This window comes from Pseudochaenichthys georgianus, chromosome 7 (assembly GCF_902827115.2).
Source record: "Pseudochaenichthys georgianus chromosome 7, fPseGeo1.2, whole genome shotgun sequence".
Lineage (NCBI taxonomy): Eukaryota > Metazoa > Chordata > Actinopteri > Perciformes > Channichthyidae > Pseudochaenichthys > Pseudochaenichthys georgianus.
Genome location: NC_047509.1, coordinates 31,396,754 through 31,411,452, shown reverse-complemented (window position 1 = coordinate 31,411,452; position 14,699 = coordinate 31,396,754). Strand labels below are relative to the sequence as shown.

General features: G+C 45.5%; 1 protein-coding gene across 1 annotated transcript; it reads right to left on the bottom strand.

Annotated features, from left to right (window-relative positions):
* Nucleotides 1-7,216: 7,216 nt before the first annotated feature.
* LOC117448912 (uncharacterized) lies at nucleotides 7,217-10,537 on the bottom strand. Its single transcript, XM_034086209.1, has 2 exons — nucleotides 9,412-10,537; nucleotides 7,217-9,223 (listed from the first exon to the last, which is right to left on the bottom strand). The coding sequence occupies exons 1-2, from the start codon at nucleotides 10,535-10,537 to the stop codon at nucleotides 7,476-7,478; spliced, it is 2,874 nt and encodes a 957-aa protein (XP_033942100.1). The 3' UTR covers nucleotides 7,217-7,475.
* Nucleotides 10,538-14,699: the final 4,162 nt, after the last annotated feature.

The following is a 14,699-nucleotide window of genomic DNA, read 5'->3' as shown; positions in this document are numbered from 1 at the left end:
CACCGAAATGTTGAGGGAGTGGACCATCAGTGTGGATTTTCTGTAAGACTGGTTCATCTGTTGGTAATGGAACCTCAAAACGTGGCTGTTCTGACAACCTTTTGACCACCTGTTGTAGAGGTTGGTGTGGATTGCGTAAAATATGCTTTATTTGGCCAAGATAATTCTCAAAAGGGAATCCTGAAACATTATCTAAAGGTCCAAATTGTTTGTATTCATTGGCTAAATGTATAAGCTGGTGTACACTGAACACAATCTGATCCCTGCCATACAACTGTCCAAAGTGTTCCACAAAGGAAATCATCAATCTATGCGCCAATTCAACCTTCTGTCCAGAAATTCCAGGAGACAAAAACAAATACATGGCCACTGAAAACAACATAAAGTTGTCATAAATCTCACTGGGAAGGCAATCCTTCAGAACTACAGGGCCCCAGTACAGTATGAAGGATCGGAGCTCTGTAGCTTTCCAACGATCTAGCTCATTCAAACCCCTTGGCTTGCGATTGAATTCACAAGGAGTGTGGGAATGTAACCCCAGAAGTTTGCTTGATATACTGTTAACAGTTTGTGAAGGAAGCCTAGTGGCTAGATTGCCCTTTAACCACATATTCAACAGTTTTCTCATCACACCAAGACAACAGAGGTGCATATAATCTATTGGGAATGAAGAAACCATCTTTACTGTCCCTGTTAAAGGACTGAGTGTCTGTTTCAAGTGATGTTCTTCATCAATCATATCACAATAACTTGAGTCTGTCCTGAGCCTGACATTTGTTTCAGGATAAGTCTTTTTCTTCCTCCACACACTATGTTGATCACACTTGTCGCACCCTGAATAGCCATTATGTGACTTGATATTCTTAATGTAGGCTCTGGCTGGAGCATCACACACAAATGAGGAAACCAGTACTTTAAATCGGTTACCATTATGAACAACGCCATTAGCCATTACATTTTTAAGGTCGCTAATAAATTGCTGCAGATACTCAACAACACACTTGGGCTTGCTTAAACCACAAAAGATACCGACAATAAATGGGGACTTAGTATAATCACATTTCAGAATTGCAAGTATAGGCCAGAATTGAAGTCTTGAACTCTTAAAGAGAGGGAGACCATCTATGTTGAACTGTAAAGTAAGAGTTCTGAGGCTCACTGGTAAACTCAAACATTTCAATCGTGAAAGTATCCCTTGCACCAATCCAAAATGGTAGTACTCGCCACCTTGCATTTGAGTGGTTGCAACATCATGTTGTGTTCTAAGCAGAGTTTTTCCATCCTTAGGGAGCATAGGGTGAAAAAGCTTTAAGATGGACAGCAGAGCAGACAAAGCAACCAGACTGATTGAGTAGGATGTTGCCCAATATCTTAGGCTCCTCATAAGCAGATCCTGACTAGGCTGATGCTCGTCAGGGCTGTCAGAGTCAGAATCTGATTCAACATTCCCAGCCACACTACCATCAGTATGATCATTTCCCATTTGTACATGGGAAGCTGGTGGTGTATCTAGTTGGGAAACGTGTGAGATTCTGAAGGGTGGTTCCCTATTCACACAGGGGTCTAAATGTGACTTGTTATTATGAAGAGTTTCCTCTTATTCCTTAAGGATATCTTTCTCCATGTCCCTTACAGTTCTGATGACTCTACGTATTTTAGACCAATAAGAAGCCATCTTAGGTAAAGAGAGGTGGCGCTGCTATAATTACTTTACTTGGCCTTGTGTATTGCAGTGATCCCCTCGACTCGTCTTGTAGTATAATCCTGAAAATGGAGGAAAACAAAGCATATTAAAAAAAGTATGCATAAACTAACAGTAAAAATATATATCAGCCTCCTGGTGCAATGCAAATATAACTGTACTGACGAGATTCCCTAGAATTACATGTTTTATTCCATGGGTCTTCAACCGGGAGTCCAGGACCCCTAGGACATACATTTTACCCAAATATCCTATATGATGCTTTAGCTTGACTGTATCAGACCAACTTTGATGTAATTTCTGTAGGATGTAGGGATGCCAGAAACTGACCATGATCAAAATCGGCGGGGTCGGTGTGTAGCAAGCTGCAGCAGCAGTCTGCAGTCTGTGCAGCCTGCGCTGCTGGCTTCCTCCAAGTTTACAGTAAAACAAACTGGTGGTGTGACCAATGGCCATTTACAATTATTAATACTATTACTATTATTAGCATTAGTCTATATTTTGGTTGAAACTAAGCCAGAAAAAAAAAATATATAAATAAAATCGAATTTTAAAAATAATCTTCGATTATGGAGACTGTAACGAATAATCCATTAATCGCTGGCATCCTTAGTAGGATGGTAGAGTTGTTTAATGTCAGATTGTGTTAGCTAGTGCAGTGGTTCCCAAACGGTGTGCCGCGGCACACTGGTGTGCCGTGGGATTTTGTGACAACTATACGTTATTATTGCAATATACAACTACACAAAAATAATTATTTAATTTACTATATCAGTACTTTGTAGGTTTATATGTACGTAATCTGCGCGACTTGCGCGTCCACATCTCCACGTGCAGTGCTGCATAAACATGGCTGAGTCAGCGATAACTTTCGAGGGGTGGAGGTATGCCCATTATTTTGAGTTCGTCCGAAGAATAGACAGGAATGTGACGGTGAGGTGCAAACTGTGTCCAGGCCAGAAGCTGTTATCCACTGCTGTGAACACCACATCAAACCTCAACACACACCTGCAAAGAACACATGCTAAGGTGAAGCTAACGCACACGCTATTTGTTGTTTGTTTATATCACGTAGTGGTCTGTTCTTCTTCTCTGTCTTCCGGCTGTTGCCTGTTTTGAATGACAAATACACACTACCGCCGCCTGCTGGTAAGGAGAGTTATTGCCACTCACGCATGCGCAGTTCGTACGTGCTCGGCGAGTAAAGTAACGAGTTACTTTATGTAGATAGTAACAAAGTAGTGTAATATATTACTTTTTTTTAAAGTAATATGTAATATATTAAAACAAATTAGTAACGACCTGTAGGAGTAGGTATCACTTCTCCGCGCCGATCCTATGAGTTTGCTTTAAAAGAAGGAACACTCAAAACAACCAGGACGAGGGTTAAACAATAATCTGTTTTAATTATACAAGGTAACAATGCAATACAATATAATACATTACCATACCATATAAAATCATATCCGTAATGTAAGGAGTACTCCTGCCCTGGTTCACGCGCTGTTTAGATCCTTCTGCCTTGGCAGCGCGAGAAGAGAGAGCGAACAAAAGGCTGAACAGGCTTTCATACCAACACAAACAGGAAGGAGTGGGGTCAACTGGTCATCTTTTCAGGTCATCTCATTGGGAGATGCAAACGTGAATCCGCGCGTGCCAGCAGAGAACCAAACAGTTTCAGTTTCAAGCAAAACACATCTTATCATTTATCACACAATAGTCATATGTTTTTCTTTATGAAAGCCATACTTGTTGGGAATTTACCAGTCATCATCTCATGACCAGCTAACTAACAGAGCTTAATTGTCCTCATACCCCCAGGCCCTCTCTGAACTTAAATCCACCCGAAGTCAGCTTACCCAGAATCAGAAGGACCATTGTCTCTCTAATTGTGTGTGACCCAATCGTCTCCTGCTCTTTAGGAGTCTTGAAATGAACGCACATACATTTCTCTCATTAACTAACACTTAACATCCCATATATCAGGTGACATAAAAATGAATATACCAGAATTACGCTGTATTAAACTTTTTGCCATAATACTTTACATCAATTTCCACAATTCCCCCTTTTGCACTCTTTTAAAAGAGAGCAACTTACACAAGGCACTTGAAACACACCACTGTCATTCTTCTCCACTGTGTCCGTCCCCCAAACATTGTATAAATCCATCCGAAGCTGAGACCCAAAGTACTTGAAATCTCTGGGAACAGAACACCTCTTTCCATGACAGTGAAGGAACCATGAGGGGGCAGCTGAGTGCTAAGAAGCAGTCTCCTGGTGGTGAATCATCAGCCCGCTCCCCCGCCCCTCGGAGGAATAGCCCACAACGACAGCTGATAGGGAGGGGGAGATGCGGCTTTCCCTTCATGGGTGGAACTGATCAAAGAGAAGTAGACTCCTCTGCTGCCTCAACAAGTCCCCCAGCCCGCTGACAGCCGCTTCCAAGTCGTCTGCTGCATGGATGTCCTCGAGGTCCTTCCCCTCCAGTCCGCTGATGACAGCATCCGAGTCGACCGTCCTGATGTCGTCCCTTGGTCCTAGCAGGTGGTTTCCCCGCCGCACACTGGCTCCCGTGGTACGAGCTGTCCCCCTTTCCTCCCATGCGGACGGCATGAGAGATCCGCTGGGTCACTCGGTCGGGGCCGGAGAGCCTGGGGTTGATCCACTTTGTCCTGATGACCTTCAGCCAGACAAACTCTGCTGTGTCAGCCTCCTGCGTCTCGGGTCCCTCTTTTGGCGTCAGCAACCTGTGTGGAGAAATCTGATACAAATCCCTCAAGCCTACGCTCAGGGCTCCGGGGTCCTCGACTGTTTGACCCACCACTGCGTAGGCCGCTTGGAGCCTGTTGGTGGGGTGTCTTAAAACAACAGACGTCTGTGAACAGGTTTTCTAAATTAATTGTACAGCTTCAGAATCTTAATACTTGGACTGTGCCAACTAAATAAGAACCCCAACATCTTTAGGTAAACTAAATAACATATTTCAATAGCTCTGAATTTCTGACAAGCATCTGTGTTTATTTTTAAATGAAATCCTTGAGATCCCATTAAAAATCTAAATATGATTTGAACTGCTAATGTTTCTGGTAAAGAAACACACTAATGTTATGGAATCAAAAACAACCAAAATCACAATACTAACAAAGTGAATGATTTCCTGGGGATACTGCTTTTACCTGTCAGTGCTTAGATATTATCCCGCTGAAAAAATGAATACAGAATTCCAACAAACTGTCATCAAATGTCTTTCTATTATAAATGTAGATGAAATGTATATCCCCATAATGACCTAAACAATAAAGTCTATGGCTTTTACTTCTTTACCAGGCTAGTTACATGATGTTGTCTAAATTAAATGTTGTCTCATTACATTACTATGTTTTAGCTTTAGCTGTAAATATGTTCTTTCTACATTTCAAACCTCAGTTACTTTAATACCTGTTGAAACATTAGTTGATGTTAAACACGACCAAAACTGAAGTTCAATCAGGAGAGACGTGATGTATGAGTACATGTTTATTTATCGGGACACATGATATGCGGGAATAGTGATTGACGTATTACAACAAGTAACTGTAATGATGTTTTGGCGACTAGGCCCCGGGTTTGCAGGATGATCATTCAGGAGGGAAAGAATCGCTCTGATGAACCCCCGGGGTCTAGACACTGGTGGTGGTGATAGTAGTTCAGTCCGATCTGAAGGGAGAAGGTTTAGCTTGGCCCTGTATTTAGGAGACAGGAGGCGAAGGGGTGGAGGAGGGTTTGCGTTGACACCTGAAATGACAACTGACAGGAAGGGGAGAGCAGATTTAAAGAGGTTAGCAGGTGCGATGATTGGCTAGCCGGGGCGTAATGCCCCTGATCACTTATTGAAATAACGTGTGACACCCGATGCTGTTGTCTTCCTGATTGAACTTACACTGAGCTACATTTCAATCAGGAGAGACGTGATGTATGAGTACATGTTTATTTATCGGGACACATGATATGCGGGAATAGTGATTGACGTATTACAACAAGTAACTGTAATGATGTTTTGGCGACTAGGCCCCGGGTTTGCAGGATGATCATTCAGGAGGGAAAGAATCGCTCTGATGAACCCCCAAAAGAAGTGAAGTATGAAGTACGGAGCTGTGAGCAATCCTTACCTTGCGGCTGGCTGCGGAGATCTATGGATGAAAAGGAGATTAACATGGGGACATGATGAGCGCCGGAATCGCTTCCGGGCTGCGGGGTTAGTCATGTGCGGGACCACTGCCCGAAACCTGCACGCAGGTTTACCATGACGCAGACCCACTGGCCGCAACCTGCGCCCGCAGGGTTAAACCTAAGCGCGGACCCACTGGCCGCAACCTGCGCCCGCAGGGTTAAACCTAAGTGCGGACCTGTGTCCGCAACCTGCGCCCGCAGGGTTAAACCTAAGCGCGGACCTGTGTCCGCAACCTGCGCCCGCAGGGTTAAACCTAAGCGCGGACCTGTGTCCGCAACCTGCGCCCGCAGGGTTAAACCTAAGCGCGGACCTGTGTCCGCAACCTGCGCCCGCAGGGTTAAACCTAAGCGCGGACCTGTGTCCGCAACCTGCGCCCGCAGGGTTAAACCTAAGCGCGGACCTGTGTCCGCAACCTGCGCCCGCAGGGTTAAACCTAACCGCGGACCTGAGTCGGCAACTTGACTCGGACCCACGTTCGCGACCTGCACTTGCGGGATTAGCATACGCAGATCCGGAGTCATAGCCTGACAGATCCGGAACCGTAGACACGTATACATGCTGACATGTTACCACCACCAGTTATAGGTATATTTACCATCTTTTAGTGTTTGAGGGACCTTTGGATAGCCAGCACGGCACTGATGTCCGGGCGGATGTAGGATGTGAAGGCAGAGGAGGACCATCGTCCGAGTTGTTGCAGGGATGAGGATGAGACGCCTTGATTAGCAGCGGAGGTAGCTGCGCCTATCCTGAACGAATGCCCCGAGAATAATTGGGGCGATAAGCCGGATCTAATGAGAACTTTCTTAAGGTAATGATTGAACTGGTGTTGAGTTAAGGGAAAATCCCCTGAAATAAGAAATAGTGGTGAGAGAGGATTAATGGAAGGTCTAAGACGCAGGAATTTGATCATGGATCCATAAGGGCAGAACGGGGAATCGTTGCGAGCTGCGATGACGGAGCAAGCGCCTCCGCATTTTGAGTGTTTAATGTTTAAACTAAAATGGCTAGCGTGGAAGGATAGGTCGTTAAGGCAGACGTCTTGATTGGGATTGAATGATCGTGAAGCTGTGGTAAATTCGCCTGGTCTAAGAAAAGCATAAAATGCCAGCAGAAATACGGCGTCGAGTAGGGCGTCGATGTAGGGAGAAAATAATCCTTCTCTAAGTTTGGAGAGCATAAGGCGCAGAGTGGAGAGTGTAATGGGTCGTCTATGGTCTAACGCTGGGGGAAACGTTTTTAGAAGACCTCTAAGTATGAGTTTAACGGATAGGTTAGCAAGCAAGCTTGGGAAGCTGGGATCGAAGCAGCGAACGTTAAATTGTACTCCTGCTAAGAGGCCCCGGATGTATTGGGGTTTGAGGTGGCGATCAGTGGCGCAGTAGCACATGAAGGCGCACACGGTGGGGATGAGAACGGGTCTAAGTGAGATGCCTACGGAAACACAAAAGAACGCAAACGTTCTCCATGCAAAGTCGTACGTTCTGAGGGTGGAAGTGGCTAAGCCTTTCCTCATAAAATATCTGGCCGACTCTAGGTGCCTAGCTAAGGGGCTCTTGTTTAATGTAGAGAGAGGAGATGCAGAGGAGGAATCCCAACGGGTTGCGGGCTGGCTTCCGGGCAGAGGTTCCGGAAGGTCTGAAATTGAAAGCGAGAGAGGGAATCAGCCACTATATTGAGGTGGCCGGGGACGTGACGAGCTGAGATGAGGAAGTTGTGAGTGAGGGAGGACCACGTGATGCTTCTCATGAACGGCATGATGTCACTACAAGAGGAGCGACCTTTATTGATGATCCAGACCACTGACTGGTTGTCGCAGAGGACCGAGATGCGTTTCCGTAGCCAGAGGTGGCCCCACACGTGGCAGGCAACAGCAATCGGATAGATCTCGTGCAGGGCGGAGGATGAGGCATGATTGGGAAATGAGGGAGGCCACGGGCCCGCGAACCACTCTCCCTGAAAGAAACCCCCAAAACCCACGGATGGGGCAGCGTCCGTGAAAAACCTCATGGAATCAGAGGAGTACACGAGGTCGTCGTAAAAGAAGGTGATGCCATTCCAGTGGGCGAGCAGGAGAGACCAGAAGCATAGGTCTGAGCGGCAGCCTTCGTCTAGAAATACGCGGTCGTGGAGGTTTGTTACAGCCGACGCTGCGTCCAGGAGGCGGGAGATGAATGAGCGCCCCTGGGGGATGACGCGCATGGCAAAGTTGAGGTGCCCGAGGAGGGAGAGCAGCTGCTGTTTGGTGATGACTTGTTGCTCGCAATAGGATTTAGTGATGTCGCGTATGCGCTGCAGTTTGGCGATGGGGAGAGATGCTTTCATGTCTATAGTGTCGAGTGTGATGCCTAAAAACTCCAAGCTAGTGTCGGGTCCTATGGTTTTCTCTCCGGACAGGGGGACGCCTAGCTCCTGAAAGCAGCATTTGAGTTTCGCCAGGGAAGCGCCTGAGTTATCCCGAGGGGGATCTATGAGGAGAAAATCGTCCAGCAAGTGGAGAACGGAGGGAATCCTGACATTATTCAGCAGAATCCAGCAGAGAGCTTCGGAAAAGGAATTAAAAATACAGGGGCTACTTCTGCACCCGAAAGTCAAGCGAACTGCAAAGTAGAATTTAGCTTCCCACTTAATACCGAACATGTTCCACTGGGATGGATGGATGGGAATGATCTTGAATGCGTCAGTAATATCTGCCTTGGAGAGCCAGGCTCCTTGCCCCGCAAACTTAATTAGTTTGATTGCGTTATCGACTGAGGCATAATGAAGGGAGAATGGCTCTGGAGGAATAAGGCTGTTAATACTGCAAAACGGGCCGGAGCGGGGTGCGGACAGATCGAAAATCAGCCTTTTTTTCTCAGAGTATTTACTCGTGGCTATTCCTATTGGGCTTGTCCGGAACACTGAGAACGGGGGTGAGTGAAACGGACCGATAAGGTATCCTTTGTTGAGTTCTTTCTCGATAAGCTGGGAGACTATGGTGGGTTCTTTAAATGCTGATTGCAGATTTTTTGAAACAAGGGACACGGAGGGAGGAGAAATAACCCCGACCCTGAACCCTTGAGAGAGCCCTGACAGAAGATATTCTACGAACACGGGATCTGGGTGAGTAGAAAGCGCTGCTGCTAAATGTGGGATGTTGATGGGGGTGGAAAGGTGATGTTTCAGGAGTTTTTTCCCCCACGTGGTTTCTGCTGCGGGAACTTCACGTGCCCGCGCCTGGGGCAAACTGACTTCGGGTGAGCCTCCCTGCAGGTACTGCAGATATGGAGATAAGAACAATAAGCAAAGGTGCAGATATTTTCGTTGAACTTATAACAGATCCTGTCGTCTGCCCTAATCTGCGCCTCTTGCCTATTCTGCACCTGGTTTTTTTGTTTATTATTCCCCGACTGTGACGCAGGAAAAGCTCTGAACCCGGAGAAAGGCACTGATGGGCAGAAGGGGGAGGTGTGGCCCTGCGTCCCGCAGCTGATGCACGAAACAACTTGTTGCCCGCCAGTCGCCATCACGAGCAGCTCGGTGTCCAGCACGGACCAGTCCAGGCGAACGTTGCAGTGGGCTAAGTGAAGCGCTGCTTTGCTAGAAAAGCTCTTGTGATAGGAGTAGAACGTGGATTTCCCGAATTTGAGATAAAGATCGCCGATGAGGCCCAGATAAGCGTCTAACTCAACTCTTCTTTCCGGGTAAACGGAACACAGGACATCGCGGAAGATGCCGAAAGCAACCAGAAATTGTCCTATGTTGAGGTCTCTGAGGAGCCGAGGATCTGCGGACTTAAAAACGGCAGTGATGCTTCCTCCCGTGGCGATTGACTTGTCGCACTCCGGGGAAGGCAAGATGAGGGTGACTAAATTTATGTCTTTCCCTTCGAGGATTTTCGCTCTCAGCCGAGAGGAAATGTGAGCGCTCTGGGGAATATGAGGCCTACCTGAGTGAGGCGCTGGGAGTGCTGAAGCCAGGGAGTGAGGGGGAGCTATGATTTGTGGAGGGAAACCCCCGAGACCTGGCATAAATCCTGTTGGCAGCGAAGCGGGGACCGAGGCCCAGTTCGCAGAAGAGGTTGAAGCTCCGATGGGGCCTTTATCCATGGCCTGCAGGCGAGCGTCAATTAGCAGCATAGAGCTAGCCAACGATTGCAGGGAGTTTGCTATGCTATCCGTTAGTGGCTGATTACCGGGGCTCCCGGGCTGGGCGACGCTTGGGTGAGCCTGTGGAAAGGTGGACCTTTTAGATGGACCGGCTCTAGAGGGACTTGACTTTTTTTTCCTTTTCCCCCCGCGGCTCCGCCCGCGTCCTCGCTCCGGCCTCTCGGGGGTGATAGCTGGAGAGTTGGCTGGAGCTGCTGGGGCTGCTGCCCTGGGCTGATGGACCGCGCCGGAGACTTGGTCCGAGAGCTCCCTGAGCTGGGAGAGAGGGAGATCTGAGGCTGCAGAGATACCCTGCTGCCGTAAATGGGTGATTATGAAGTTTGCTTCTGCTGATTGTGAGCTGTCACGGGAAGCCAGGCGGGCGCTCATGCGCCGGAGGCTTGAGGAGTTCGAAGCTGCATCCGGAGGTACATCGGAGCCAGGATCGAGATCCTTCGAAAACGGTTCGTTCTCGGAAGAGTCTGTGTTAGACATTGTGGTTTGTTTTTCTTTCTTTTCTGAGTGTTTACGGAGGAGTATTCGTTTACTACCTTTTGCGTTGACACCTGAAATGACAACTGACAGGAAGGGGAGAGCAGATTTAAAGAGGTTAGCAGGTGCGATGATTGGCTAGCCGGGGCGTAATGCCCCTGATCACTTATTGAAATAACGTGTGACACCCGATGCTGTTGTCTTCCTGATTGAACTTACACTGAGCTACATTTATTGTACTTGGCCCGAAGAATCTACGAAACAAATTATCTAAAGACATACTAACTATGGATGGCATTAATTTGGCCTCCAGTGAGACTGTAAGGAATCTTGGTGTTATATTTGATCAGGATTTATCCTTTAACGCCCACATAAAATCAATTTCAAGGACCGCCTACTTCCATCTACGTAACATTGCAAAAATCAGGCATATCTTGCCTCAAAACGATGCAGAGAAACTAGTCCATGCATTTGTTACTTCTAGGCTGGATTATTGTAACTCTTTATTATCAGGGAGTACCAAGAAGTCAATCAAGTCGCTTCAGCTGATTCAAAATGCTGCGGCTCGTGTACTAACCAGAGTTAGGAAAAGGGACCACATTACACCTGTTCTGGCTGCCTTACACTGGCTCCCTATAGAACACAGGATAGAATTTAAAATTCTTCTTCTCGCCTACAAAGCCCTTAATGGGCAGGCGCCATCTTACCTTAAAGAACTCATTATACCCTACTGTCCTACTAGGGCATTGCGTTCCAAGAATGCAGGGTTGTTGGTTGTTCCTAGAATCTTTAAAAGTACAATGGGAGCCAGAGCCTTTTCTTATCAAGCTCCACATTTGTGGAATCAGCTTCCAGTTTGTGTTCGGGCGGCAGACACCCTATCCGTTTTTAAGAGTGCGCTTAAGACCTTCCTTTTTGATAAAGCTTATAGTTAGGGCTGATTAGATTCAGCCCCTAGTTTTGCTGATATAGGCTTAGTTTGTCGGGGGACATCTTACTTCTTCCTTCTCTCTGTCTATACCCGTGTACACTCATGTTCCGATTAACCCAGCTTCCCCAAATGTCTTTCTTTTTGGTGTCTATATACGCTGGGATCCGGAGTCATGGATGATCCTGCGGTCCTGTGTCCTGGATCGCGAGCGCTGGATCTTGAGTCGTGGCTGTGGTCCTGGATCATAGGTCCTGGATGGATATCCTCGTGGATTCATCTTCCTATTATACACACATGCATTTCCAAACATTTGGACTACCTATGTTGCAAATGTATTATCTTTTCAATTTACACACGGCATCTATTGCACGTCTGTCCGTCCTGGGAGAGGGATCCCTCCTCTGTTGCTCTCCCTGAGGTTTCTCCCATTTTTCCCTTTAAACTGGGTTTTCTTTGGAAGTTTTTCCTTGTACGATGTGAGGGTCTAAGGACAGAGGGTGTCGTATTGTCATACTGATATTCTGTACACACTGTGAAGACCACTGAGACAAATGTAACATTTGTGATATTGGGCTATATAAATAAACATTGATTGATTGATTGATTGATTGATTGATTGATTGATTGATTGATTGATTGATTGATTGATTGATTGATTGATTGATTGATTGATTGATTGATAGTTGAAACATTACTCACAGGTCAACATCTTCAGTATTCCATTCTGGACTTACATCTATCTGGTAGCCCCTTGGCCACTGATTCTTTATCTGTGTTACCTGCTATAACTCAATCAATATTAGAAACATGTCAACATTCATCAAACAGTATCTTATCCCCAGATATGGAGCAGGTCAATTCTAAAACTGTCAATCAATGGACAGATTGAACAATCGAGTTGGGGCAGCAGGTTCCTTTCAGTCCCTAAATGAAAAATGTACATTGTGAAGTTTACACTCCCCCTTTTTACACATGAACTCATGTGTAACCAAAATCCTGTATGGGAAGAAAACCTTTAGGTAATAATGGATTATAAGAAAATACCAAACATTTTTCCCAAATGTACATCCATCATTTCCACAGTAAACACCTCAGTGAAATGAAGTGTTTCCCTCCATCATTCAGTCCTAAAAGAAACAGAATCTTCATGTTTTAGTTTGAGTTTCACATTCTGCAAACTGCCACCTCCTGTGGGAGTGAAATATCATCAAGTAGATTAGAAACGGGTCACATGTGCGGTTTCCCCTTTTGTGGAATGTTAGGAAACCTCTCATTTCCCACAGAGCCCCAGAAATAATGTGTTAGTCCAAAAACATGCTTGATTAGTAATTGTTTTAAATCATGCAGTTGCACTGATCATATGCAGACATACACTCACACTCACACTCACACTGTCAGGTTGTAAAGTCAAGTTTGGTCAGGTTCACCTCAGAGTCAGTCATTGACAGTGCCTTCTCAAGTTAACCTGTCGGTCAGGGTCAAAGGTCAGTTGGTCTCAGTCTTTTTGGCCATGTGTCGTGCTCTGCAGAGACTTTGATGTTTCAGCATAGGCCAGTATCCGTTGTCTATACAAATCTGTATATATGGAGCGCCATCATTTATTAATTCACAATTACAACTATAATGTTCAAGATATCTCTAACTTTTCATTGGAACAGCTGTTTCCCACATTCCCTGAAAAGTGTCTAGCCAAAAAATGTCACTTCCCCATTGTACACCACTGCAGTTCATCAACACCTAATCCACATCAAAATGTCCAATAGATCTATTTCAGAAACTTGTGCACACAATTATTATCTTGAGTCAAACCTCTACTAGGACCTGTGTAGCTCTTCATCGGTCACTATACTCATGTATCTTCAATTCTGGTATACCTAAAAAACAATGTTAACGTCTTTAACCGTGCGTGGAACCCTGGGTGTCCGAACATGTAACAATCACTCCTTCCTCTATCAAGGACCTAAAAACAGAAGTAATTTCATCAATGGTTTGTAGTCGAACTTAGGAATCATCCCTCATGGTAGGCATGTCTCTACTTTTTAACATCTCTAAATGTTAGTTAATCACCAACTAAATGAATGTCCATTAGGAGGTGGTGCCGCTAGTCCTCTAAACCCATAATCCGGCGCTGTGCGCTTCCTGTGAAGCTGCAAGTAAGACTCTAAAAACCACCGCAGGGTGGGTCGAGTGACCCCTCCTCCCTATTGGTCGTCAATAACATGCACCATTACAATGGGTGATTGAAGGCCCCACATTATTTCCCATTTCAGCATCAGCCTTCTTTACTCTAAAATTACTTTCTAAATAGGAATATCCAGAAATGGAACAAATATTCAATCTTCAGAAAAGTTCTTAACCAATGTCTATCTAGTGAACAGCCAACACATTTTAAAATGTCAGATGTATAAAAATAAGCCTAAATACTCCCTTACCATCAAAGTCCAAATCTAGACACAAGGTGAACAGTTTTGGTAATGGACAATTTAATCTAAAAACAAAATTGGACTTGTGTCCTTGTTATTTGTTCTTCAAAATACACTAGCAAACACCCTGCGAAGTATTCGCAACATAACTAACCCTCCCTAGGATATGAAATCCATTCATCCCTTTACTCATAGTTAGTTTATATGTCAAGATTATTATGTGTGACCTAATAATCAGATGTCTTGTTTGCTAAACAAGGATATTAAACTTGAATCTTTTCAGTATTCCAGACCATCGTTTAAACAATCAGCCTCCCTTCTCAAACACTAAACCTATTGTTGTACACCACCCTCTGGAAAACTGTTGCACAGTTATGCTGTCAAATCATCGCATAATTTCTTCAGAGTCTGAACAGTCTGAGACAAGCCTGTCTCAAGATCTTGTCATAATGTGAACAGTCAGTGATGCGTTGTCTTCTGCAGCTGTAGTCAATTGGATCAATGAAACTCTTGTTTTGCACTGGGATGTCCTGAGGGGCAAGGAACCTCTGGATCAATGTGGTACAATCAGCAGACACACGTTGTCCTCTGCACAGCAGGAATCCCCAAAAACTGCAGTTCCTCTTCACACCACTGTTGCCTTGGCAACGAGGTACAAGCAAAATGTCAAACCCTCCTCAGAGATGCGTTCTTTGCACAGTTCTTCTGTTTCTGTAGTGAGCAACTCTTCACGAACACACTGATTCAGAGTACAACCCAAAGGTGGCGCACAACTATCCAGTGACGCTGTAATCACAATAAATCAGCAACT

Coding starts and splice junctions, on each gene's coding strand:
- LOC117448912 (XM_034086209.1), bottom strand. CDS start 10,537: ATGTCTAACACAGACTCTTCCGAGAACGAACCGTTTTCGAAGGATCTC. Junction 9,224..9,411: donor GCTGCTCGTGATGGCGACTG/GCGGGCAACAAG, acceptor ATCTGTTATAAG/TTCAACGAAAATATCTGCAC.